This window comes from Aulonocara sp. 'chitande type north' Nkhata Bay, linkage group LG23 (assembly GCF_057382095.1).
Source record: "Aulonocara sp. 'chitande type north' Nkhata Bay isolate Kocher_YH1m ecotype deep benthic linkage group LG23, A_spYH_male_GT1.1, whole genome shotgun sequence".
NCBI lineage: Eukaryota > Metazoa > Chordata > Actinopteri > Cichliformes > Cichlidae > Aulonocara > Aulonocara sp. 'chitande type north' Nkhata Bay.
The window spans coordinates 13,578,835-13,605,663 of NC_141365.1; the positions used below are offsets into that span (position 1 = coordinate 13,578,835).

At 42.4% G+C, this 26,829-nt stretch overlaps 1 protein-coding gene and 1 long non-coding RNA gene across 2 annotated transcripts in view; one reads left to right on the top strand and one right to left on the bottom strand.

The window, feature by feature from the left end:
• The window catches only part of unc13a (unc-13 homolog A (C. elegans)), a 47,038-nt gene that overhangs the window by 7,137 nt on the left and 13,072 nt on the right, over positions 1 to 26,829 (bottom strand). The window contains exons 11-40 of the mRNA XM_086284264.1: positions 24,691 to 25,506; positions 24,084 to 24,177; positions 23,137 to 23,183; positions 22,890 to 22,968; positions 19,225 to 19,299; positions 18,906 to 19,125; positions 17,648 to 17,875; positions 17,004 to 17,145; positions 16,352 to 16,521; positions 16,105 to 16,220; positions 13,970 to 14,133; positions 13,690 to 13,843; positions 13,430 to 13,498; positions 13,030 to 13,119; positions 12,500 to 12,634; positions 10,326 to 10,459; positions 10,047 to 10,132; positions 9,062 to 9,188; positions 8,850 to 8,946; positions 7,999 to 8,142; positions 7,713 to 7,790; positions 7,502 to 7,579; positions 7,243 to 7,331; positions 7,012 to 7,158; positions 6,162 to 6,285; positions 3,297 to 3,326; positions 2,164 to 2,220; positions 1,935 to 2,015; positions 1,301 to 1,448; positions 481 to 537 (exon numbers count right to left, since the gene is read on the bottom strand). Coding sequence (XP_086140390.1) covers positions 481 to 537; positions 1,301 to 1,448; positions 1,935 to 2,015; positions 2,164 to 2,220; positions 3,297 to 3,326; positions 6,162 to 6,285; positions 7,012 to 7,158; positions 7,243 to 7,331; positions 7,502 to 7,579; positions 7,713 to 7,790; positions 7,999 to 8,142; positions 8,850 to 8,946; positions 9,062 to 9,188; positions 10,047 to 10,132; positions 10,326 to 10,459; positions 12,500 to 12,634; positions 13,030 to 13,119; positions 13,430 to 13,498; positions 13,690 to 13,843; positions 13,970 to 14,133; positions 16,105 to 16,220; positions 16,352 to 16,521; positions 17,004 to 17,145; positions 17,648 to 17,875; positions 18,906 to 19,125; positions 19,225 to 19,299; positions 22,890 to 22,968; positions 23,137 to 23,183; positions 24,084 to 24,177; positions 24,691 to 25,506 — 4,076 coding nt within the window. The remainder of the gene's footprint in view (positions 1 to 480; positions 538 to 1,300; positions 1,449 to 1,934; positions 2,016 to 2,163; positions 2,221 to 3,296; positions 3,327 to 6,161; positions 6,286 to 7,011; positions 7,159 to 7,242; positions 7,332 to 7,501; positions 7,580 to 7,712; positions 7,791 to 7,998; positions 8,143 to 8,849; positions 8,947 to 9,061; positions 9,189 to 10,046; positions 10,133 to 10,325; positions 10,460 to 12,499; positions 12,635 to 13,029; positions 13,120 to 13,429; positions 13,499 to 13,689; positions 13,844 to 13,969; positions 14,134 to 16,104; positions 16,221 to 16,351; positions 16,522 to 17,003; positions 17,146 to 17,647; positions 17,876 to 18,905; positions 19,126 to 19,224; positions 19,300 to 22,889; positions 22,969 to 23,136; positions 23,184 to 24,083; positions 24,178 to 24,690; positions 25,507 to 26,829) is intronic.
• On the top strand, positions 14,730 to 20,980 carry LOC147301382 (uncharacterized). Its single transcript, XR_015127307.1, has 4 exons — positions 14,730 to 16,560; positions 17,025 to 17,174; positions 19,243 to 20,663; positions 20,745 to 20,980. It is a non-coding gene; the product is annotated as an uncharacterized LOC147301382 (long non-coding RNA).

Sequence of the window (26,829 nt, forward strand, 5' to 3'; positions counted from 1 at the left end):
GCGCACACACACACACACACACACACACACACACACACACACACACACAGCCCCCTGGCTTCTCTGGGTGACATCATGCTGCATCAGAATTCCTCCACGCTTTAATGCATTTCTATTATATTTGTCTGATGTCCGCGCATCATGCGTCGTGTCTGCTCATACATACTGTCCACGGCGTATGTATTCAGCGCAGTTCTGTACATACAGACATCAGTGTGTACGTTTCATGCATGAATGCATAAAGTTACCATTCTTGCTGTGGTGGTGGGCATGTATGTGTGTTCAAAAAGGCAGAGAGTGTGTTCAGTCTGTGCATTGCATTTGTCTGTTGGGATGAATCTGAGCAGGCAGGACAGTTTCAGGATGCACATGGGGGGGTGGGGGTGGGGGTGGGTGAAAAGGTGGAGGTTGCTGGGCTTTGTTCTGGAGGCTCTCTGGTGGTCCTTGGTGTCTCAGAGCCTCAGCCTGAGTGCCACATACCCTTTTCTGGGTAAACATCCTCACTAGTGGTGAATCTCACCCCCTTCCCGCCGAACACTGTCCCACAGACGGGGCAGGAGGTGGGAGTAGACAGAGAAAGGAGACACACGAAGAAATATGAGGTTTGCAGAGAGTTTCACAATTACAGAGTAGAAAACAGACCAACATGTAAAAAGCATTTTCCCTGATTTGTTGGGGAAATTGAGCTACTTCTACCAAATAAGCAGTGAAAAAACTGTGTCTTGCAACATCAAAAGCCACATGGCATTAGTTAAAAAATTCAATTTTAAATGATTATCCACTCAAAAGGCATTTCTACCAGTGCTCGGGGACTATGTGTGAGCGTCTGATGGCAGAAACGGGATGGCTGTTACACAGCTATGTGACAGGAGGACGGAGGCTGAGCAGCAGCATCAAAGAGAAGGAAAACAGAGTGGGTAGGTATTTATTTTTTCATTGCAAATAGCTGTCAGATCATCTACAGAATAGTGGCTGCAGTTCCAGAAGCTCGCTATCAGGAGACTCAGCATTTCAGGACAGTGAGAAATATTGTGCTGTTGCAGTTTCAATTTTACGCTCTACGAGGCACGTGAGATACTTTGAGCGTATAGAAACTTGGCATTTGGGAAAACCCTAACATCAACAGAGGGGGCAGCGAGAGGGGCTCCTCTGAGAGTGTGAGCGAAGAAGGAATACATTTCCCTTCCTCAGAGAATTATGTAAGATGCTGTAGGTAGTTAAGCTCATACTTAACAACTGAAGATACTGGAAGGTAAAGCAAATTCAAAGCCCCTCAGACACAGACAGATTTGTACGTTACCTTGAGCGTTCTGCGATTGGACAAAGGTCTTTATGAGTTTGTCTGTGGCCTGCGTGTAAAGGGACAGGGCGTAGTGGAGAGACTGAAGGTCAGGACTCTTCTCCAGGAATGTCTTCTTCAGACCCACACCACCAGCATGGAAATATTGCTGTCACATAAAAGGGCGGGGAAAAAAACATTTTACCAACATCTTCCGACCAGCAGCTGACTGAAGAAATAAAAGGGCACAAATAATTATAAACACAGCAGAGTGATCATCAGCGAATCCTGACATTCCCACAGTCACACATGAATCCAACACTAAACCAGTCAATACTGACAACTGCAGATAACAATTCAAAACGCTTCTATGATGTGCAAATTAGAGCCCCCGTAGAGCTTTAAACAATCGTTTTAACATTTGGTGCTATGTGGGTGCCTGTGTTATCTTGGGAAAATGCTTTGGGAGTGAAATTATGTGTTATTTTTCTTTTATTAATTCATCCTAAAGGGATAAAAAAAAACCTCATTTCCTGGTCCCAAACTCTGGGTTTTAAGACTGTACATTTATGACTTCTTGTTTCCTGAAACGCTTGCACTGATAATAAAGAGAATATTCAATGTTTAATCACTGAAAATGAAAGTGAATCTCTACCTTGATGGTGTCGAGAGCCAACTCTATCACAGCACATTGCTTGGGTGTTAGCGCTTTGGCCTCCTCACGAACCATGTGCTCCTAAAGATGCCAGCGGGAGAGGCATAAAGCAAAATGACCAATATGTCCCCCTCATATGCTCTTCCGCATATTTTCTAAGCAATTAGAGACTCAGTCCGAAGCACTGGTGCCGGGCCCAGAGCGTAAGTGTAGCAGAAACATATTGTACCTTCAGCTTGGACAGCTGTCCGAGCTCCTTGGCAGCGTTAAAGATGAGCTGAGTGCCCTGGAAGAGACAGAAAGGCAGAAGGAGGAACAAGAAAGGTAGACAAGCAGAGAGAAAGAGAGAGAGAGAGGAGCGCTGTTATTATCGTGACAAAACAACGGCGGCGGTAAATGGCTTAGTGTCACACAGAGGACAGCGACGTTTCTGACACACACATTCATAAACAGTCACTCTGAACCGCTTTACAGGTGTCACGGTACATTTTCCTTCAAGTGCTGTTATCACACTTATCTGTCTTTTAATCATTCCAAAACATTACACACAAACACTACAAGGAGAAGGGAAAGTGGTTCAGCTCGTAGTAAGGGCAGGAAAATAGACATATTTGTGCACTCAAATGCACACAGATACACTCACTCTCCCTCTCTCACACACACACACACATATCTAGCAGCTATAAAGCTTCACCGTGGTGTGTGCTGGTATTTATTGGTCCAGCCTAATGCAGTACTCTTGTAAGAAGATGTATCCTAAGTACTGCTGACTGTGGTTACAAATACGGTTTTGAAAGTTTACCAAAACCAACTGTAGTTTTGTATTCTTTCAAATAATGCAATAAAAAAAGAATAGCAGAAAAGTTTCAGGAAGAGCTTTATTAGCAAATAACAGAGTGCATTTCTGAAACTGTGGGGAAGCAACAGGGAAGAATAATCCAGCATCCCTCCACTGCTACTCTAAGCTAAACTGTCAGTCGTGCAGATAGATGTGCCTTTGGTTGCAGGGGCTGCTGTGATGAATATACTTTTTTACCCTGCAAGCTTGGCTTCCCTTTGATTTGGCTGTGAAGCTAAACCACACTCTGTTGTCTTTTTGTTTTTTTGCACATAGCCAGCCAGGTCTGAGTCAAATTAAGTGACTGCTGAACACACTGACTTTCTGTGTTTAAGTCACAAATGTCTACATCCAATAGAGGTATGTTTACAGCACACTATAAAAAGCACTATGTAGATAGTGAAAAAAAACAATATTTCCACTGCTTTGTTTGACTGGGAGCTGAGGGAGAGAGACATAGACATGGAGAGAAGACGTGGAGGAGAGAGACAAGACACATTGATCTAAAGGGGTTTAGTCCTTACATCGCTGTGAGAAGCACTCTTCAGCCTCCCCTGGAAAGAGAGCATGTGGTTAATACTTCAAGCAGTGGCCAGTCCCTGCTGTCTGACTTCACGCTCACAGGCTGCATAAGAGCGTGCAATCAAAAGCTCAGACGTTGCTTTAAAAATGTTAACGAATGTTGGAAAAACCCTCGTCAGTTTTTTCAGTTTATTTCTTTTTTTGATCGATTGCCAATCCAACATTATGAGAGTAAATGCTTTGACTGCACTCTGTTCACTTATGATCATTGCAGAGATATTGTTTGCATGTGGTCTGATATTTCAGCCAGGCCACTCGTAACCTGTTTGCATGCAATCCAAAGCAAAAACAGTGCCAGGAAGCATGAAAAAAGGAAAAATCTAAATGTATCTTAGCACGTAATAGTTTCCATTAAAGAAATGTAATATAACATCTTGGTCAAAGTTAAAATAAAAATTTTACCTAGGAGAAACATATGCATACTCTCTTTACTGCTCAATAAGAAATTCATTTTCTGGCTATCAATCACAGCACACGAACATTTTACCTGCATGAAAAATACAGGGTGCTCAGTCACGTGAACAAGACTAAAATTGGGCTTATCATGAAAGAAATCGTTTTACAATATTTAGATTTATGCACAAATTAAACAGGATGGTGCTAGTGAGTTTTAGGTGTGATGGCAGGCCGATAGTTTTACCAGTTTCTTAGTGGAATCACTGAAAGATAATATTTTCAATAATTATGCAGCATTAAAGCTCTGTGCAGTAACTTCCATCCAAAGAACAATTTTAGAGTCTGCATCTTTATGATGTTAAACCAGCTTCTCTTAAATAATTTATTGGAAGTTACCAGAGATCAGAATGAATAACTTGACATTAAAATAAATGTTTTCATACATCTTTAGGTTGTCAGCATCAGAAAGTGAAATATTTGGTCCTAAGACATTAAGAAAACAAACCGTGTACCTCGTTTGCACAACCTAAACCCAAGAAATAGCATCGAGACTATTTATAAAAACACAATGACAGTAATTATAGCAACAACAGAACACGAAACCAAACCAGAAGAGACCAACAGGACAGGTCCGCAGAGACATACAGTGCACTACAGTGTCGTACAGGATACTGAGAGAAGACTGCAGTGTTGAAATAGATCAGATGCAAGCAACAAACCCACAGTAGGGGGTAGGAAGGCAGGACACAGTTCAAACAGGTAGGAAAGGTGGGGACAGTGGGGTGAGAGGATTGGAAAGGGCGGAAAAGGGGTGCTGGAGTTTGGTCGGGACAGTAGATACCAAGCTACCGAGAGATCAGTCACCTCACCGGGGTCCCCATAAAAGGGCGCAATGCATGAGAAGAAACAAGCCAAACCCAGGCACAACAGAGGAGAGGAGTACCATTTCCTGTTTGAGGAGAGCGTTCATGAAGAAGAGACAGCAGAAAAGGGAGAGGGGGCTAATCGGTGAAGATTGCTGAGGGGTGGGGTGGGACCTATTAGAACTAGTTAGGAATGCACCATGCTCCTGTCTTCTCAAACGAGAGACAGACTTGGAGGAGAGAAGAGAAAAGAGGAGACATGAGACAGATCAAAGAGGTGAGGTCGTGAGAAGGCAGACGGTGTGATGTGGGGTAAAAACAGGGGAAGATCGCAGCCACATATAGCAGAGAAATTGACCACCGTGGACTGACAGACAGACAAACACACAGGAGTGCTGTACTTACAATCATCTGTGGAGGGAGAGCGGTGGGAGCAGGATGTAATAGTAATCACAACAACAACAACCAGAGAGAAGGGTCAGTCAAGCTGCAAAGAGCCCCACATCAATCAAAATCACAAGTTTGGGCCCCAGGCCTGGAGGGACGTGGAGCAACTGACACCTGTTTAGAGCCTGGACTAAGCACAGGTAGAGAACTGAGCAGGTAGCCATAACACCTAAGCTAACTCGTTACAGCATCAACTCTTTGCTCATAAAGCAAATACGAGGTTTAACTTTCAGCAGCTTCACATGAAGAGTGTCGCTGTGGGTGTGATCGTGCAGCTTTGGCGCACATTAAACTCTGCGTCCTGTGACTGAAGGTCACAGTAGCCACAGATTATCACTTTATTATCAGTGATATGAGGCTCTTTAGTTAATAACCAAACAGAAATAACACATATACCAAAAACAAACAAAAGAAGAGCGGCTGCTTTCCAAAATGTATCATTCTTTTCAGAAGTGGGTCGGATCCTTTAGGCTAACATTTTTATGCAACTCTGATGTGAGTTACTCATAAATCAGGAATCTCTCCAAACAACTGACATACTGGAGAGCAGCCATGAGCTGGTGCAGGAATGATATGGTGCAGTCCTTTTTTTTCTTTTGCTTTTTAAGGGTTTCGTCTGGATTGTTTGGATGAACGAAGGCACCTGCAGGGCAATGCTGCATATACTGCGTGTAGGGGGGGTGAGCAGAGGGTAGGATGTAGATGTGATGCAAAAACTGTTTGATCTTTTGCTTAGGCATGGGCCACACAAAATGTCTGCATTTGTTTTCCCTTCTCTCGTTCTCCACCTCCTTCTTCTTTCTTTCTGTCCTTTGATGTTGCCTTGGCAGTAACAGGTGTAAGTAGAACATACTTGTGCACGTGTAGGCCTTATATACTGCGGGGGTCACCATATGAACATGTAATATCTTCATTTATGTTGCTATAAACATCCGCAAGGACTTCAAATAATCATTAAACATTTTGTAAAGAGATGATAGCGATGGATATGTGTACATGTCTCTTTCGTCTACACAAATTAGCCAAGAAAACATCTCTAAATATGTCTATTTTGTGTGTTTGTATGTTCTTTTGTGCATTTATACTTCTATGCGCTCTTACCGTTTGGTCTGTGAGCGGTGGCAGAACGATGGTCTTCTCCATGGTGTTCATCACCAGCTTCCACAGCTCCTTCAACACACGTTTCAGCACAGTCTTTTCACAGATCTTAGCAAACAAAGTCAGGCTGGCAGGAGGAGGGAGAGACACAAGTAAGAAAGAGACGTAAGTATTAAGCAGCAGAGGGGAAAAGACACAGTCTACCTGAAGAAAAATCGGATCATCAAAAGAAAAAGAGGTAATATGAAAAAGAGAAATACCTTCATGAGGGAAAAAACGCTCAGAAAAGCAGAAAATTTGGGGAAATTTCAATATTTTTCATTCATTCACAGGCAAATAACGTTTCCAAGTCATTCCTACAAAAACAAGGGTGGTTGTGGCATCCTATTATTGCACCACAGTTAAATTCAGTGAACTCTTAAGAAACCGTTAATTCATAAATGTTTGTAAAGACAGCGTGCACGGCTAGGTGATGGATTGTACACTGTACACCTGTGGGAATGGGACTGAAAACACCCAAATTCAAAGATTAAAAGATACGGACTAATACTTTTATCCATATATCGTATAACCACAACCAACAAAGCCAAAGATTCAAACCATCACATCAGTGTATTCACTGGTAATCCCTGAAAGATGAAAGCTCAGTCTCCAGAGTGTTTTAAAGGTCAGTTTTTTTCTACTCTTTCATCTTGATTATGTTATTGTGCAGGAATTTCTCCAGCTCTAGCCACGAGCATCGTTACCCTACCCACCTACTGTTCAAATCTTCTATCTACAAGTCAATCAGGCAGTCAGTCAGAAGAAACTTGCTTCCAAATAGGGAATCATTTTAAGCTAAAGATTGGCTCACTTGCTGTCCAGGAACTCCATGATTGGCTGCAGGACATTGTCAGCATCCTGGGCCACGCTGCTGGCATTTCCCACATTTGAGGTTCCCTTAACCTGAGCCAAGATGTCTCCCATCTGCTTAACATTTTCCTCAATATGAGGCTGGAAACTACAGAGGATGAAAGGGAGAGGGTTTAAGAGACTGCATCTGTAGCGTTCATTTGGATATGAATATGTGTGAGCGTGTTCCCACCTGACAGCAAAGACCCTGCTGAGATCATCCATGACATTGTTGAGTTTGACTTGCAGGTCTTTCAGGATATCACTAGCTTCAACACACAGCTAAAATGCCACAATAAAAACACACAAACTCACTCAGCTGTTTGGGTTGACTGGCGGCTGTGTGATAGGATAATAATAACACATGGCTGATATACTAGCATTAGGAACTATGTCTGAATAATTAAACAGTCTAAGTTTTGGCTGTTTGCGAGTGGAGAAGAGTCGCTCACATCTTTTCCACCCATGGCTTCAAACATCTTCTCCAGCTGCACCCTCAGCTGCTGGATGTTGTTGATCAGGATGCAGGGCTAGAAAGAAGCGGACACATGCGCATGTTTTTATGTTTATTCCAAAAGTTGGCTTTCGGTTTTTGGCAAACAGAATAAAATGAGACCATCTGTGGAAAAACCACATTGGGTCATTATGTCTTTGGCCACTCACCACTTTCTCCATGGTGACATAGTTGGCAAACAGCTTTGATATGATGTCAGCATAGGACAGAAGCACATTGCTGATGGTCTGGAGAAGAAAACAACAAAGGAAATATTTTTTTCTGCTCTTGTGTAAAGTGTCCTTGGGTTTCTTAAAGGGCGCTATACAAATCAAAGTTCTTATTATTATTACTGTTATTATAAAAAATGTTTTAACATGTACAGAAAAAAAATTGAAGACCTCGGTCTTGCATTTTTATTTTGTAACCTGCAAATGACATTTTCACTGCACCTACCTTGGCGAAGCGCTTCATGTAGTGTCCTACAATCTGCGGATCTGGGCACTCTAACTTCCTGATGATCTCAAAGCTCTGGTTGAGCTGGGAAAAGACATCCACAACTGAACAGGAGAACAGAGCATGCTCCGATGTGACCTGGAACTGCAGGGCAGAAAAGATACGCGGGAAGATTAAAAACTGGGGAAAATTAAAGGAGAAAAAGTCACAAGAAGGGGATGAGTAAGGTTGCAGGTGAGATTGTGTGCCCGTCTAAGACCATACAGACAGACCATTAGATGCGTTATTAAACTGGACCTTTGATATATTTCACTGCCTGTACAGAGACTCTGACCTCTCAGAGCCAGCCGTACAGACAGTTAGACAGCCATCCAGTGACAGGTGGGAGCTCCTGTCTGTCTCCTTGTAATTGGCTGCTGGTTACCACCTGGTCCTTAATTGGCTAGAGGTGAGTAGGTGCTACTCCAGGGAGTCAGGGTAATGAGTTGAGGACAGCTTTTCTGCAGTCAAACCTTTGGAATAAGGCCATTAATTTACAATGTCCTGCTGTAACAGAATCATCTTTGGCTTTAAGCATATGCAAGTCACGGGCACTCTTTTTGAAAACTTCCCAAGAATCTGCACTGCTGAGTCCATGCTTTCTATTTCAGTCTTTGAAGAATGCTGGGGAGACAGGAGAACATGTGGGAGGCGGGGCGGGAGTGGGGAAGAAACTTTGGATGATAACTCTGAGTGTGGCAGAGGAAGTACAAAGGATGGATTACAATAATTCTGCTTGAATAACAACAGCGACTCAGCGCTTCAAGAGGGCTGAAGGAGAGATAAGGAGGAAGGGAGCTGGAAACGTTTACCCCATCTTTTTTGTCTCTTTCCAAAGCACCGTGCAGAAAGTCACGAGACACTTCTTCGTTTTCATCCAGCCACTGGATGACAAATGGCTCAAACCACCTACGGGGAGCAACAATTTAGATATTTGCAAACTAAATTCGAGCATTTCAAAAATATATTCTATAATTCTTTTTCACCGGATGCGTCTGTTTCTACAAAACAAGATGCTACTCACGCAGGATATTCAGGCACTCTGCTCTTGAAGAAGGGCAGGTCCTTGCAGTACTCGTTGTACAGCCACTTGACCTTGAAGTGCAGGTTCATGTAATCTGCACTCTTGCACAGGCGGTTTTTTTCATGCTCTGTGAAAAGGAGAAAACACGTATTTCCAGGACTGTTTAGGCGGCCAGCATTTCCTGCAGGTCTGTTATGCACAGAGAAACTGAAAAACTGACACTTTACAGATCATTTTATAGAATAAATAGTTTTAAAATACACAAACATGATTCCAGTCATGCTTGGATAGAGCCAAATCCTCTTTTTGTCTTATCAGAAACTTTATTTTTATGCATAAATACTTTTTTAAAATATCAGATAAAAAATATGCATGCTAGAAATCAGAATATGCATATCACAAGATCTACCAAAATTAATATATTTTGCTTCATTGTTTGAAAAAAAATGAGATCTTTGCTCTCAGCAGCGGTACTGGAAGATTTAAATCAGGCAGGCAGTTAGTCAGCAAGAACAGCTGCTTGTCATGGAGCACACATTCAGTGTGTGTGTGTGTGTGTGTGTGTGTGTGTGTGTGTGTGCGCGCGCGCGTGTGTGTGTGCGTGCGTGCGTGCGTATGTGTTTTAATGATTAAAATGGTTTTTTGTTTTTGGAGGATGTAGATAGCCACGAGTAGAATAACTGGATCATTTTATTGCTAATACAAAAACAAAACTTGCGTATAATGTTTGTATGACTGTAACATTCAAGAGAGTTTAATATAATAGGTGGCTTTTTAATATCCATTTGTATATACTGAGTGGGAGTCCAGCTATGGCCAATAACCAGTGTGCTGAACTACCAGCAGCCGATAGTTAAACAAAAGCACAGACGTTTAATTAAATTCTCTGAATATTAACTGAATTCTTTTCTTTTCTGTGTTTTTGTATGCTCGCTACTTTTAAGACTACAGCACAATACTAACTGTATTATCGGTTTTTACTCACCTTCCATTGCATACTTCATATCCTGAGCAAATAAGTTCCACATAACTTCCGCGCTGATTTTACCCACATTGAGCTCCTGAGGGAATCTGGATGCAGAAGGAGAACATGTAACCGGGAAAGCTGACGAGAGCCTCAGAGTGCAGTTTTAATGGCACTATGAGAAACTGTGGATAACTACATAACATTAAAATGTCATTAAACCCATTCTGTTTAAATTTGTACAAGGAAACAAAGCAAACACAAAGGTAGAACGGCCGTGTAGAAAACTTAGAGACATACTGATTTAGGCAAGGAGTGTAAGAGTTCTTGTCTTCCTCAATGATTGAGACGATAAGTGTGATAAACTTGGACCAGAAGTCGAGGTTTTTGATGCTGGGTCCTTGCTCCTCTGGGGGCACAGCACCCTGCTTGGCCTGGGAAAGCAACAACATGAGTGGCGTTATAATGACTCATGACAATGGCTTTCTGAGGTTTACCTGCTATTATTGCCCCTTTTGGCTGAAAAATCTGCACATAAGTGAATTTTGATCAGTGAAACGGTTTTTAAAGCCGTACAACAGGATGTCCAGAGTCGTGTAATTGTGTAATCTTAATGTGAATTTTACCAATAATATTTCTGTCGTCTGCAACGGGGAGACGTTTTTGGAGGGAAATCTCGACTGCGTTGTTAACTCAACAACTCATACATATTAAACACTTGCTGCTCAAACAGCTTTAAACAGACTGCGAATGTCAACTGTCTGGTCGACTTCTTTGAAACAGCTGAAGATGTGCTGAGAAAAAACAAAACAAAACACTGAGCTGGCTGCTGCAGGGTTTGAAGAGTGAAGAATGATCTTGCAGAGATTTCAACAAAATATAGCAAAGTCCCTCAGGACGAAATGTTTTATTCAAAGAGAAAAAAATGCTTATTTGAAATTCACGGGGAAGTCAGAATTGGGCTTGGTGCTTTAATGAGGGCTCAAAGCAAGTTCTAGAAATCGCTGTTGGAATCGGCTACAGGAGTGACGGATGGAAGAGCCTGGCTTCACCAGACTAAGACACGGACTTACCGCGCACACACACACACACACACACACACACACACACACACACACACACACACACACACACACACACACATACAAACCAACAACACACAAGTGTCTACATATGGAATGAGGACAAAACTGAAATCCTTTCTGTATTAGAAATGTAAAAATGTAAATATTATTCTCTTTGTAGTGATGACTTCTGGGTAAAACCGCTGATTTTGATCACTAAAGTTGTACTTCCACCTGTAATTCAATCAGCTGATGAGTTTCTAAAACTTTAAGCTTTTTCCCCTGGTTTGACTTTACTTTGTTTTCACATAAAGGAAACTCCAAACGAAGCAAAACGTGTCTTTTTTATACAAACCGCATGAGAAAGTTCAGTCTGCTTGTTGGCCAGATGTGCAAGAGGAACAATAGCAAAAGCAGGTAGAAGACACAGTATTCTGAGCTACAGGATAACTTTGCAATGTCACTTCTTCCAATTCTTTAAAGTTTGTGTACTCTGCAGGCTTATGGTACTCTGCTACATCCCAGGAAGCAAAGCATGCCTGGCTATCAGAAGGCAAACGCCCAGCATATATTCAGTGGTTGGGTCAGATCATATTCCCACCATAAACGAATCAGTCTGAAGTTCATTTGGAACTGGATCGAGACCGCCTCCTCGAATGCGTCTGTGGTAGATTCACTGCAAGTGCAATTACCCTGCTCGTGTCTGCAGAAGCGAACCGCACCAAGACGGAAAATGAACCAGAATTCAATTTAAGCAGACTTAATGGTGCAGGTGTGAAGGCGCTGAGATTGTGGTTGGGCTGTCATTATTCCCGGCATTTTGCTTAAGGGAAACTGAATCGGACAGAAGTTAAATGTAAGCAAAACGATCATCAGTCACTGGAAATCTACAGCAAAAATTCCAAAGGAAACCTCAATGCCTTTTGCCACTGAATGAAATATACCAAGTTTATGTGTTTTGCTTGGTAACGACCAGAAGCTCAGAACGATATCAACTAAAAACAGATCTAGTTTGTCCAAAACCAAACATGAACCAAGGAAAAAATGGACTAAACAAATAAACTAAATAAACAAATCATAATTCAGCACTTTTTTTTCTATAATTTGCCGTAAGCAAATTATAGAAGACTGTTGATGTACCTTTAAGTAAATAAAAAATGAACAAATGCAGATACCATCACCATCACACCTGAACATCTGCACTTTTCTAACTGTTTGATTCTGTATGTTCTGAAGTCCAGTACATGTACGCATGCATGGTGTGCTAACAAGGCTTTACTTTTTTGTACTTTATTATGTTTATGCCAAAAAATATCAATTCAAAGTTGATTTTTTTGACAAAGATGGAAAAAGAAAAACATTCACTGACACACACACGCAGACATTCAGCCCATCACTGCTGCTTCTTACCGGGTCTGCCTGATACTCGCGACTGTAGAGCTCATGGCAGTTATTAAAGATGTATTCATAGGTGGAGTTGAGACAGGCTTTGACACAGTCCTTCACTACCTGACTGGCTCTGGGTGGCGACTGGAGCTCTTGGACCTAAACGCAGGCACAAAAATCAGACATGCAGTGACTGGATCATTCATTTGAGCTCACATTTGAAATGATGAATTTATTACAGCTGCAGAATATAGTTAAAGTTTGGCAACAGTGCTCTCCCAAATATGCAACATAGAAGACTGGAGTAGTGAAAATAAAAATCTCCCTGGAGCCTTCATGTGGGAGGTGGGAGAGTTGAAAGATCAGGCAGTGATGCAGGGCAGCAGCACTGACACGTCAGGGGGAAAAATGGGATATTCTGCAGCTTAAATAGACAATGTGAAGAAAGCAGAGTTGGTTTGCAGAATTCTCTCCATTTCTGCTTCTGAAGAAAACCCTTAAATCCAACTCAGCACCAAGCTTTAGGATAAAAATGGAAGAGAAAGAGACTATACCTTCATTCTGAAGAAGGTTATACTGGTGAGCAGATCCACTGTGGACTTGAGGTCCTGCAGTCTCTCAGGACTGCTGGCCGGGAAGTTGTTCTGCAATCGGGCCAAAAAAAGGAAAGAAATCAGAAACGGCGAGCCACAGTACATGAATTCACATCTGTGCTTGTCCAGTTTTTTGCATCTGTGGGCACGATCCAGCATGGTCAATCTTCACTGGCAGCAAGCCCTGTTCTGACTGTGTGGGCGTACATGGTTTCCCCAACGTGTCTGTGCACGTTTCCGATGAACTGTCAATCTAATTAACACATTTGCCTCCTCAAATTGCTTCTGATAAAGAGAGACGTGCAAGGACGCAGAGAATCATTAGTTATAAGCCAGAAGAAATTATAAAAGAGTAACTTACCCGGTACATGGACAGGTCGATCCTCAGAGAGTTATGAAGCTGATCGAGGAGCTTGACAAATCGCTCTTTCTGTGGGTAATAAAAGAAATGTGCTAATAGATTCTGTGATTAAACATAATGAAGATAAAGAGGACACGACAAAGGGAAATAACAGAGAAACTATGCCATTGCGATAGTTAGGGGAAAATTAGTATATAAAACTATTTAATTAATAAAAGTATGACATCTAACTTTATCGATCCAGCTAAATGTTGACTCACCCCAAAATTAGAAGCAGCAAAGCGGTCAGAGGCAGAGACATTGTTGGTTGCCTGGGTGGTGTGGGCGTAGTAGGCATTGATGTTTGCCAGCAGGGTACTCATCACTGCAGGCACACCTGGGCACATGTACTTAGATGACAAGCAGGCAAAATGGCTGGAAATGAGAGGAGGACAGGCAAATGTTAGATTTTTATCTAAACAATCTACGATGCGCCTGAACACATGGGTCTTTCTTATTAACGGTGACGTTCTGGAGTCGGGCAGTCAGCCGGGAACCTACGTCATAGCCTGGTAGATGGACTCGACTCCATAACGCATGGCAAACTCATCTACGATTTCCTGGGGAGTTTCCTCAAAGTACACTTTCCATGCATCATCCCCTTTGGCGTCAGGAATCTTCACCACACCATTATTCTGGATGTCCGTCACATAATGGAAGAGATTCTAAGGAAAAGAAAGCAGAAGGTGGCGTGAGTGAAATAAAAGAGAAAAAAGGCTTGAAAAAATTCAAACAGTTATCACTCGTTTGTAAACAGTTCAGCCATTAAGACAGAGCGCGCTATAACCTCACAAGCTGTTGTGTCTGTTGGCTCTGCTGCATAAAGAGCCATAAACCCACATTATGAGGCCAACACAAGGTGCTGTCTCATCCATAAAACCTTACACCACTGTAAAATATTCTGAGTGGGTTTATAGGCACTTGAGAGGCAATAACAGTGCCCATTTGTCAGTTAAGGTCAGCTAATGTGTTGTGAGTAATGGACTGAGTAATGACTCCATACAAAGTTGGGACTGGTCTACAATCAATCAGCAGAATTTTCTGCACGAACCCAGAGCAGAAACGTGTGTGTGTGATGCCTCTATCTTTGCCTTTATCCAGAGTACTAACTCAAGTTTAATGGGTCAGTTATGAAAGTGAACATCAGTCAAGCAAATTAACTAGTTTAGCTTGGCTCATTTAAGACAGCTTCACACACACATATTCATAAACGCAGGCCGCGAAAACAACATTACACACTTATAACTAGGGCTGCCACAAACGATTATTTTGATAGTCGACTAGTCACCGATTATTTATGCAATTAGTCGACTAATCAGATCATCATCCACTGGACGTAAAACTACAGCTTATTGCACCAGCAGCATCTGCTCTTATATAACTATCATTAGCTTACAGCTTTAAGCTTTTAAGGTGCTAACTAAAAATAAAGACAAGATGATAGTTTATTCAATTTTAATGAAATTTGCAGATTGTTTTGGTAAAGTTTAATAAACTCCTTGCTATCTGAAATATAACAGGACACCGGAGTATATTCTCCAGCATCTCACACTTCTGATAATCAGCTGTCTGCTTGACGTTTATTCAGCTGTGTAAAAACTATAACTTTAATCTCAGCCAAACCGATTTACTCAGGAACAAATAAAATACTAAAAAAAAAAAAAAAGCCAAACAACAACATTTTTAATTTATCTAAGTGACTCATATATATTTAACCTGAGTCGCGAAAGACGGCGGTGGGTTTGAAAACAATTTGCCGGGAGTCCGGTGTTCTCACGGCGCTAGTGACCTAGCCCCCGGCTAGCTATCGAGCTAGTGGGTAACAGACGTCTCCGAAAACGTCGGAGCGCTTTTGAAAATATGTGGTGTCCTGATAAACTGAGCCGATATTTGAGGTTTACACAGCTACATTCTCGCCTGAAAATATGTTAAACGTTTATTTTGTGACCCAGAAAGAATAATAAGAGTAATATTAAAACTAACTAGCTACCGCCATTGTTGGAAACTAAGCTGGGCCGCGCTATGAATTCTGGGACACAGCTGCTTCTTCTTCTTCGGGGTTTAACGGCAGCTGGCATCCTTGTACATGCAGTGCTGCCATCTTCTGTTTCAGTCCGTTATTACACTCTTAAATCCTGCTATTATTCCTGCGTCTTTTGCGATCTTACAAAGCTTCAAACGACACGTCGACTATTAAATCAGTCGTCGACGATTTTGATAGTCGACGTAATCGTGACTAGTCGACAAATCGTGGCAGCCCTACTTATAACAAAAGCTAATTTTGTTTGTCAAAGATTCCTGTAAACCTAGCGTAACGGTTTCAGTCAGCACATAGCAAATAAAGAGAAGCGGTTCATTTTGACTCGCATTTAAACGACTGCTGTCTCTTTACACCGCAGACACGACTATGTGCAGAAAACAGTCTTTTTCAGTGTGAACGTCATGCCTTACCTGCTAAAATTAGTTGACATTTTTAGGCAGCCCGTTATGTGAAAAAAAAAACGATATTTGTCTATGATGCACAAACGGCGGACGAAGGATAATCTGACAAAATGCGCCCTTCTAAAAACAAAGCGGTTGAGAAGCATTCACCCTCTTTAAATGCATGTTCACTCACAGATAAAAAGCGAGTTTACCTCGTGCAGACAGGTGTACTGAACATGATACGGAGCAACCGTTTCCTCGCCTTTGATCTCTACACTTATGTGCATGCGGATGGCCCCAGACACAGCGGATTTGTCAGTACGTTTGTCTGTGAAGAGCGCAAAACACACAGAAACACAGTCACCAGGTCTGCGTTGGAAAGAAATGATGGGTGATGAGATCCAGTATATTAAACGGGGCAGTGTACAGAGAAAAAGGAGTCGTGCCAATTCAACTGACCCAGATTATACCAGACGTCCATCTCTCCGCTCAGAGTGCGGACCTCGATGATGGTTTGACCGAGGAAGTCGTCGGACTCTCGTTTGAACTTCTGCTTCACACGAGACTTAATGTCATCATCTTCATCCCACACTCGCACCTTGATGCGGTCTGAAGAGTTGTGACATTCACTGCAAAGACCAAACCGGAGAGTGAGCCAAATATACTAGGTAAACTGGCAGTTAGACAAGAAGGGCAGATTACTAGGGTGACTCGTACGTATCATATTCTTCAAGCGTAAACAGAAATCACCAGCCTTAAAAATAGACCTTGTTTATTTAACCTCCTAGGATCTGGCATCCACATATGTGGACATCACATTTTGGGTTGTCCAGACCAAAATACTAAATTTTGCTCTACAAGAGCCTGATATTCACTTACGAGGACATTATACTGCCACTGCTCTATCGAAATTTAAAACTAATGTCTTCATATGTGGATGTCATTTTTCTCAGAACCAAAAATCAAGTAAAAAAAAAAAAAAAAAATCACAGAATTCTTTGTTTTTGCAGTTATCAGGTCCCAATCAGCCCAAACAGCAAAGAGAAATTAAAAGAGTTTGGGTCTTAGGAGGTTAATTAACAGTAACCATACAAAAAAGCCAATGACTCACAAATTAAATGTCTCCTCCCAGACGGGGTTGAGGTTGCCATAGATGGTCTTGGTCCTCTTTTTCGTCTTTCCAACCTGGACGGTTACATACGGATCACTGGAACCAGTTTTATCCTTGGCTTGTAGACCCTGGGCACACAACACTAGGAAGAAGGAAAAAAAAGCCAAGCTGGTAAGGCCAGTGGGTTTATGCAGCGGTCCCCAACCCCCGGGCCTCGGACCGGTACCGGTCCGTGAGTCGTTTGGTACCGGGCCGCGAGAGTTGAGGCTCAGGTGTGAAATGTATTGTTTTTTAATCGGTTTTCAGCGTTATTTTGTTATCATTTTTATCGTTAACTCTGTTTTCCTGGGTCTTTTCACATGTGTTATGAATAAATCTTCTTTTTTCCGGTACCGGTACTAGTTTTATTTTGTTGTATTTATCCGTGACACCTTAAAGGTCCGTGAAAATATTGTCGGGCATAAACCGGTCCGTGGTGCAAAAAAGGTTGGGGACCGCTGGGTTTATGTATACGTGTGCGTGTGTGTGTTTGGATGGAAACAGATGCCTCTTAATTCAACTGACCTTCTGAGCTACTGCCCCACAGACGCCACCTGTGTTCACTGCATATAAACAGCAGCTTGTCTCTTTTTATAGACACAAACCTGTGATGCTGATCTTGGCCGACCATTTAGAGGTGCCATCGAGCACGCTCTGTTTGATCTGCTTCATCTGGGTGACATGTGTGGACTTGAGGACGGTGAACACTTCCTGAATGAGTTCAAAGATCTCTGGTTTGTTCCTCTCACGGATCTTCATGCGATCCTTAAGAACCATGATGATATTTTGAGTTCGGTCCTCGGCACCGTGCTTGGAGCTCTTCTCTGCCGCTCCTGGTTGGCAAGAAAATTGAGAAGTAAAAGAATCAGATTTGTAAACAAAAACGGAAAAAGGTGCCATGTGAGATGAGAAGTGAGCTCACGCTTACTGATCCTGAAATCATGGTGGATAAATTTCTACAATTTTTCAGATGATTTCAAACGAATATCATAACACTATAATAACAACTTTGGTGTATTTCATGAAATATAAGAGGATGCTTTTGCAGGGCTATAAAATGCTGAGTGAAAAAGATGGAAAGAGAGCGAGGCGGATCACAAGAAAAGACAAATGGTTTGTAATATCCTCTCATGAAAACAACGAAAATAGGAATGTAGGAGTAAGAAGAGAAGGAGGAGGGAGGAAGGCTCTGTGCTTGGAACTGACAAATAGACAGGAGAGGAAATAAATGGACTACATTGTTTTCTATTATTAATAAATATAAATAAAAAGAACTGACACCGCAAAAAGTCTAAAACGGAAACTCAGCAAAAGGGTATTTTCTGCGATCCTTTCTCACTCTCATGTCTGTAATCATTAAAACCACATTCACACACTTCATATATCACTGACAGATGCATTTATGACAATATGGGCAATTAGTTAAGATGCTTCAGAGCCAAGGAATCAAACAGTGGCCCTCCCAGACAGTGGATTACCCACTCTACCTCTTCTAAATTTAGCTGAATATCTAACTGATCTGAGCCTTTCTGTTCACTGATAGCTGAAGTTGGCATCGGGTCTCTGATGGAAGGCCAGTGAAAAAAAGATAACCTGCCAGTATTAAAAAACTTAAAAATATAATGTTTTTAAAAAAAGTGAAACGATTAAAAATGATAATTTATAAAAGCCAGCCGGAGATACTGGTTGTATTTATCTGAATTTACACCGTCTTTTTGCGCCAGCAGTGACTGGGAGTGTTTACCCGCTGCACATATGAGCTGCTAAATTTAGATTTCATTGTCACGTTTGTAAACTAGTCACTTCACTTCATTAATGCTTTGGGGGCTGAAATGGAGTGATGCCTCCCGGCGTTCATCTTACTTTGCAGACAGTCGGCGTTGAGTAGATCCTGGCACTTCTCGTGGCATTTCACCCCACACTCAGTACAGCGCATGCCCTGGCGAGCAATACCCCAGAGGAGTCCCTCACATTCATAGCAGTACGTGGGTGTGGTGGCTGTCCACACCTCAAAGTTGTGTGGGGTGGTGCAGGAAATAGGATATATGAGGGCCTGGAGGGTCTTCTTATAGACATGACTCTTCTACAAGGTTGTAAGAAAGATAAGCCCAAGGTCAGCAGAGTTAAAGCTTATGAGCAGTATTTGAAATAATTTAATTAAAGAATATAAATGTGGACTGACCAGTTCTTCATTATGTAGGGTACTTGATGTCAGGGCTGAGGTGATGCCCGCCTTCCTGGAGTTCTGGACCAAGGACTGTGTGATGGAAGAAGGGTGGTCAGTATAATATCTTCTTTAATCGTGATAAATCTCAGAGTAGGAGATTACAGCTGCATATTTTTGTTTGGAGTGACCACTTTGGTCGGTACCAGAAAACGAGTATATCTTCATAACCAACTGCAGATATTTCATAAACAAAAGGTGCGTTACTCACCATAGCCTGTAGCAGTGAAGGGAAGTTGGGAGAAAAAAGGTAGAAATGTATTAGAAAAAGGCAACAGAGGAGAAAGAGGTTTACACAGAGAATTAAAATTGCAAGAATGGCTGAGAAATGGATGCACTTTTTATGCATATGTGGTAGTTTTGTGAAAAAGCAACAATGAAGCGATTAGGGAATCAAGGGAGACTGGGATTTTTCAGAAAATCTCTGCTGCATTTCCACCTGAATATTAGATTTCTGAATGAAATACTAGTTGCTGCTCATTCAGGCAGTGTTCCACTCTGATAAATCAATAGCAGACAGTCTGACAAGTTGTTTGTGTGTGTGCGTGTGTGTGTGCGTGTGTGTGTGTAAATGAGAGTGATGAAAGAGGTGCACCTGCCTGTCAGTGCATGGTGGGTGTTTATGAGCGTGGCACTCAGCTTTGACTGGCAGCTGATTTAAGAGTCGGCATTATTTCAGCTCCCAGTGCACAATGTGATTTGGCATCAAAGCAACAATTTGACATATCATATGCTAAATATGCTTATTGGCTTTCCTGCTGTGAGTTAGATGAGAAGACGTAACCACTCTTGTGCTGTGAAAACAAAAGCTATAGACAGCAGCTAGCATGGATCTGTCAAGAGGTGACAAACCAGCATATCTACAGCTATCAATAGCATGCTATGCTTAGGATGTCAAACCAAAGTGTGAAACCACCAGTTGAAACTCCTAACAGGGTTAGTCAGGCCTTAACTTTTAGTCTTTATGACAAGCAAAGTTAAGCTGGTTTATTTAAGAACAGCAGGATCAGTTTTTCAGACACATTTCAACGTTGCTTTATGATGCTTTTATTTGGTAATATGGTATTAAGTTGTAACTATAGCGGTGCATGTATCATGTGCATTATGTAACTTATTTTGTTTATCGATGCTGAATCGCTTAAACTGATCCCAATGTCTCTGTCAGGGTCCCTGTGCCTACCCGGTCGGCTCAGTACGGCTACATATGTTTTGTATTCCTTTTTTTATTTTTTTCCTGCTCTCTCCTTTCCCCTCTTTCCCTCCTCCCTCTGCCTGGGCGGAGCTCACCTGCGGGCTCCTGCCCTTGGCCCACGCACCTGTGGCTCATCACGAGTGATCCAGCCCCTTTATAAGACGGCAGCCCTGTGTTTCTCGTCGCTGGACCGTTGCCGACCCTTGTCAGTGTAACCCCAGCTCAATGACTTCAGAAGTGTTTCATAGCGATTTACCTAACTACCCCTTCGTGTCTCTGTGTACAGATTCCCTGGACCTACCCCTGTGTTACCCGAGTGAGTGGAGTGTGAGGAGGAGTGGACGGAGAGTGTGCGAGTGTGAAGAGGAGTGGACGGAGAGTGTGCGTGTCTTCCCCGTTCGTGTGTGGACCCCCGGAGCCCGGCTTTCCCCTCACTTTTGTAAATAATCACCTGGTGCATCATAATAAAGACTCTTGTGCTTTCAAGACCTAGAGCCTGCGCGTGAGTCCGTTCAGTCCCGTTGTGACAGTCTCTGACCATGCTTATGATTGCTAACAGATTACTGCGGTCACCCGCTTACTTTTAACGTGAAAGTTGTGCCTTTTGAAATGTGACTGCAGCACTGAGGCAGAAATTTTAACCATTTTCCTCCAGTGCCAGGAAGCAACCTCCAGCAAACACTTGGTTACACGTGGTTACCAGATAGCAGTGTTGGGGAGTGTACCGGCATTACGTATTTAAAATACAAAATACGAGTAACTGTATTCTGTTACTGTTACCGTTTAAAAAGATGGTATTCAGAATACAGTTACTTTGTTGAAATAAAGGGATTACACGGCGGTCTTTTCCTGTTTCATATGTTAGGCCGGTGTCCTGCAGGTTTTAGATCTCACCCTGGATCACCACACCTGAATCAAATGATTAGTTCGTTACCAGGCCTCTGGAGAAAATCAAGACATGTTGAGGAGCTAATTTAGCCATTTAAATCAGCTGTGTTGGATCAAGGACACATCTAAAACCTGCAGGACACTGGCTCTCGAGGACTAACGTTCCCTACCCCTGTGTTAGGCTGTCCCCTCTCTATTTTTGGTAATTCCACGCCGGCGAAAACTCCAACAAAACACGCATTAAGAGGCTCTAATTCCTGGGTCTCAATCTCGCGGCCCATTTCACCTCTACTTGCGGCCCACATAATGACGTGACGAAATATTTTTAAAAATTATTGTTCAAAAAATGATTTAATATGAAGGCAACAGGTAGAGTGTTACAGGCATAGCCCTAACGAATGTAGCCTCATGGGCAGCGTAGCCCAGTTGTAAGTAAGCTATTAAGACTCGACTCTACACTGTGTTCGTGTTTTTAGCAAAGTTGACCCAGACAACAAAGTAAAGCTTGTTTTCGGCTATGAGCCCGACACGAACCCGGCGTATTAGCCAGAGGAACCTTTACTACGGTTCGGAGCTGCGGACCTGTTTTATATACGCGCGGAATAGTTTTCTATATGAGATCGCTGCAAAAAGTGCAGCTTTACCTAATATCCACCTTACTGTTACTCATTTTATATTAAGATTTAAAAATCTAGTTGGCATTGCTATGGCGAGTAACCTTCAGTAAAAGTAATAAATCACAGAGCAATAGTCATTCATGTAGTTGTAAAAAGCATGATAATATATCAAGTAATCCAAAGTATTCCATTACATTATTCTCATTGAGTAACGTAATGGAATATGTTACAAAATACATTTTGGGGAATGTATTCTGTAACCTGTAGTGGATTTAAAAGTAACCTTCCCAACACTGCCAGATAGTCACCGATTGGTCTTTACCTCTGTGTGAATTAGGATTAAGCGAGTGATAATAATTAAATGATAAAAAACCCCAAACTGTGACAACCAATGTGCTCTCAAAACCTGAATACGCTTGTGGTTTTCTTTTATTCGCACATTCCTTAGAATGACACGGAGATACAGAGTGCGTCTGTCTACATTCTAAGAAAAGTGACAATAGAAGTCTGCAAAAGATGTGTTGGTAATGAGATAGTGTCAAAAAGGCATAGGGATCATGGCATGGTGGGGTAATAAAGGTCTGTTATATGACAGCATGTAGCAGACATCAGCGTCAGTCAGAGAAAACCTCTGGCCTCTGCCGCTGGCCTCTCTGCCTTGCTTCATGCCCTGTCAGACTTTAACAGCAGGGCAATGCATTTTCTTTAACAGCATGGATGCAGTGGAGTAAAGGACAGAGAACAACAGGAGTAAAAATAGTAGAATATTAGAAAAGATCGTGAAAATAAACATAGTAGAGAATCAGACAGAAAACAGGAGTAACATTTAAGGATGAGAGCACGGACTGCTGAGCCAAGTGAGATGGATCTGGGAAATGTGAGACACTTAGTCACGGGAACATAAAGAGATTAGTGCAGAAACTCACCAGATCGCTGACCAGAGGCATTGCTTTTCTCTTCCTGAGGTCTGGCATGCTGTCAATACTATACAGAGCACCACCCATCCTGGAGAGAAAACATACTTTAAACATCGGCTATATTTTCAGCTAACAGCTAGAACCTTCACTGTGAATAAGTTACAAAATAAATGCACTGAGACACTGGTCTTTCTTTTTGGTCGATAAGTTATAGATTTTCAATAGCTGCAGCGGTGTCAGCCTCATGGTTACTTACCCTGCTGACAAAAGCAGAGAGGCAATGCCAACACTTTCTCCTCGGGCCTGTGGAGAAAGAGAAGGAAAAGATGAGATGGAAAAACCGGGAAAAGGCAGCCTTCCAGAAAACTACAACGCTGTAGTTCCAATTGTAGTTTGTAGTTCGCTCAATGACTGCAGGTGTTCTCAAAGTCATGATTTACAACAGAGTGAAAAAAACTACACTGTGTGTATTTCTTAGTGAGTGTGGGGATTATTGACATCAGCAGTGAGTTCTGTGTTTGTGGAAGAAGATTACAGCGGGATGGCTATCCGTGTAATCATTTCTCTAATTCTATCTGCTCCATTATTGAAAGACATGTTCTTTGTCCGCTTGGCTCTTCAAACAATGACATGCGGCACTGATACTAACGTCACACTATACACAGAAATAGCCCTGATTGATACAAACACCAGGCTTTGGAAAGGACGCTTAACAGACTTGCAACAGCTTCCTATGTGCGTCTTGCGCTCATCATAAATATCTGTGAGCCATACAGATACATACGATACAAATTAGATTTATTAACACACTACAGGGCACACCCACCTGAGAGCCAGCTCCTGCCATGGGTAATCAGAATGGACTACATGCATTCGCTACGAGGATGGCAAACAACTGAAAAGAAAATAATGAAATGGCAAAAACAATACAGGGGGTAAACAGAAACTATCAAACACAAGACAATATAATCCACAGCTGCGACCAAAAACTGGGAAAAATGACAGACTAGTCAACGAAAGCTGGAAAAATACAGAGTAAGAACAGGACATGCAGGGATTGATGCAACAAGGCAATCAGCAGAGCAGCAACAGAACCGCACTCTAAGATCCGTTCCTGCCAATGAAGGGATTCACCTGACAGTGACTGCAAGCAAGAGGACCATACAAATAAACTGAACACACACAGACACATCCTGGCAGTACCTCTTGTAGTTGTAGTCGTACTCTGCTGAAAAGTCGAAGCCAGTTGGCTTTAGCTCTGGCAGGACCGGGCTCCATGATTTCCCTTTTTGGGAAGCTGAAATATGGTTTGAGAAAGAAGTCAGCTCACAATTGCCGCACGCTAAGTCAGTGAAATGAAGAGGTGAGCAACATCTGTTAACCACAAGCATGTTGATTGGTATATAGGCTTTAATACAAAATTATTATTATTATTATTTTGTCTGAAATAATAAAAAAGTGTGTCTGTCTAAAAATACGCTTTTCCTGGTATGTGAATACATTATTTTAAGTGATTTTATCTCCATACAGTAAGTGGTTGGTTAGTGTTAACTTTAAAATTAATTATTTTGTGCAGGTGTTGTTTAGGCTAATACTTGCTGGTAGGTAATTTTAGTGAAATTGGATGTAAAGGGAAGTGTCTTTGGAGCTGAGACCACACATACTGAGTTGGTGTCAGTAAAGAGTAGTGACCCGTCCTTGTCCCTTTACTGGTGTTTTCATGTGTAGGTCATAGCAACTTGAAGTACATCTATACATAACTACATAAGTAATTTTGAAATTTTCCCTTTATAACAATATGCAACTTCACCTTGCAACAGGAGGCTCCTCTTTCTTCTGTTCAAGAGCCAGAGGGACACTCTCTGTTGCCGGAGGAAGCTCGGGGGGCTGAGGTTCCTCCTTTGGCACTTCAGATTTGGGCTCAGGCTCCAGAGGCTTGCTGTCTGGAGCTGGAACCTGTGATGTAGTTGTGGGGGTGGGTGTAGTTGTAGTTGTGCCAAAGAGATCCTGCTGTGTGGGTGCAAAGGGAGGCTTGGTGGAATCTGCAAGAGAAGGGGCCATTGTGCTGTCCTGTGAGACCGGAGGTAGGCCAGCAGCCGTGCTGGGAGACTGAGGCCGATCCTGGGCAAGTCGCTGCTGATGCAGCGACGTCTGCTTCTCCAATGGCGGCCTGGTGGAGGAGAGACCATCAGAAGGGGGCATCAAGGTGGGGGCAGTGCTTGTGGGTGTGGGGGTATAGGGAGGCTCCTGGTCTTCACTCAGTGTGCCATCCAGTGGATACATTTCTTCATCTTCCTTATATGACATCTCCTCCTCCTCATAGTTGTAATCTCCCTCCTCCCCATACATGTCTCCCTCTTCTTCGTCATACAGAGCCCCCTCCTCCCCTCCATCTTTGAGGTAGCCTCCCTCATCGCTGTAGATGCCTTGGTGATCCTCACCATCCCAACCTGGGGAATCTTCCTTGCCGTAGCTGACCGAAGAGTGGCAGGAATGATAGGAGTCGTTCTCATCGTAGAATTCCGAACCTCTCAAGCTTTCACCGTCCTCGGGAACGAACTCCTCGCTGAGCTGCGAGCTGCCTCGACTCAGCTCTCCCGACGAAGCGTAACGACTGTCTGTGGGACTGAAGGCAGGGGAAACGAAAACACATGTTAGATAAGCCTTTGGTTATTAAGTAAACTATATCTATTTCCACGTTTGGGTGTCACAGAGATACTAAAGGAGCTTGTGTTGGGACCGGAAAGGGAGAGAGCTAACCACCAGGAGAAGAGGAGTGACTTTAAATCACACCCAGAATGGGCTTTGGACTAGTGATGCAACTGCAAGGGGACTCATCTGTTTAGTAACAGGAATGCTTACTATGATTGTTAGTTCAAACACAAATTTGTACAGAATCACACGCATACAAAAGCACACTAGATTGCAGAAACACAACGATGCACTTTTCATAAAGTAAACGTTTAAATTGTTTAATTTAAAACAAAAGAAGTTAACCTGACGAGGTTCAGGCTAATTTAGCAGACTGGTGGAAAAAAGCAGATAAATTCACAATGATAAATGAAGCCATTAGACTGAATCAGCGAGAGATATGAGACACATAGAAAGATTATTTCCTTAAACACACTCTGACAGACGCACACAAACACCGGCTTTGTTGTTTTCGGCTCTATTGATTACAGTCCTGCTGGTTTAATAATGCATAGTGCACGAACAGTAAAGGACACAAAAGTATGGCTGAATGGACAAATAAATACTCAATCACACCAACCCCCAGTTTTCCTATTCATAACCTATCCTGCAATCTCTCTCTCTCTTCCGTCTCAAAGACTAACACAGACAGTGACAAATGCTTGCATAATTTGTGAGTCTAAACACATGTCTGCCCTCTTTCTTCACAAAGAATGTAAAACAAAACATGATGAAATGAAGATGAAAAAGAACGCAATCTGTCTCGGCCTCTCTGCTCGGCCACATTATTGGGCTGACGGGCTCCTGCTGTCTCACAAGTGGAAATTAAATGTGTATAATTACCAAGTATGGGACACCCACAATAAGACAGGGCCCTTCTTAAAGTCTCACATACAGAGTGAAGCTGTAATAACAAGCTGTCATGAAAACAGATGGGCACGCTCACACAGACTCACACGGGCAGTTCTACAAACTCCAACCGACAATTAACCTCTCTGTCTCCGACTGTTACGAAACACCACACACACGCATCCCACCGATCGCTCACCCACACATGTAAAGACGACACAGCACAGAACTTCTAAAGATTGAGGGGACAAGCGTGATCGTTTGTGATTCTTCACAGGAACACAGTAAGGATAGATGCAGGTTCGGTAGTTTCCTCTAAAATATACAGAATATACATATACAAAGATAGGGTAAGAGCGCATGCATGCAAGCACAGCGAGCGAGGAGGACGGGACAAGTCCACCACTGA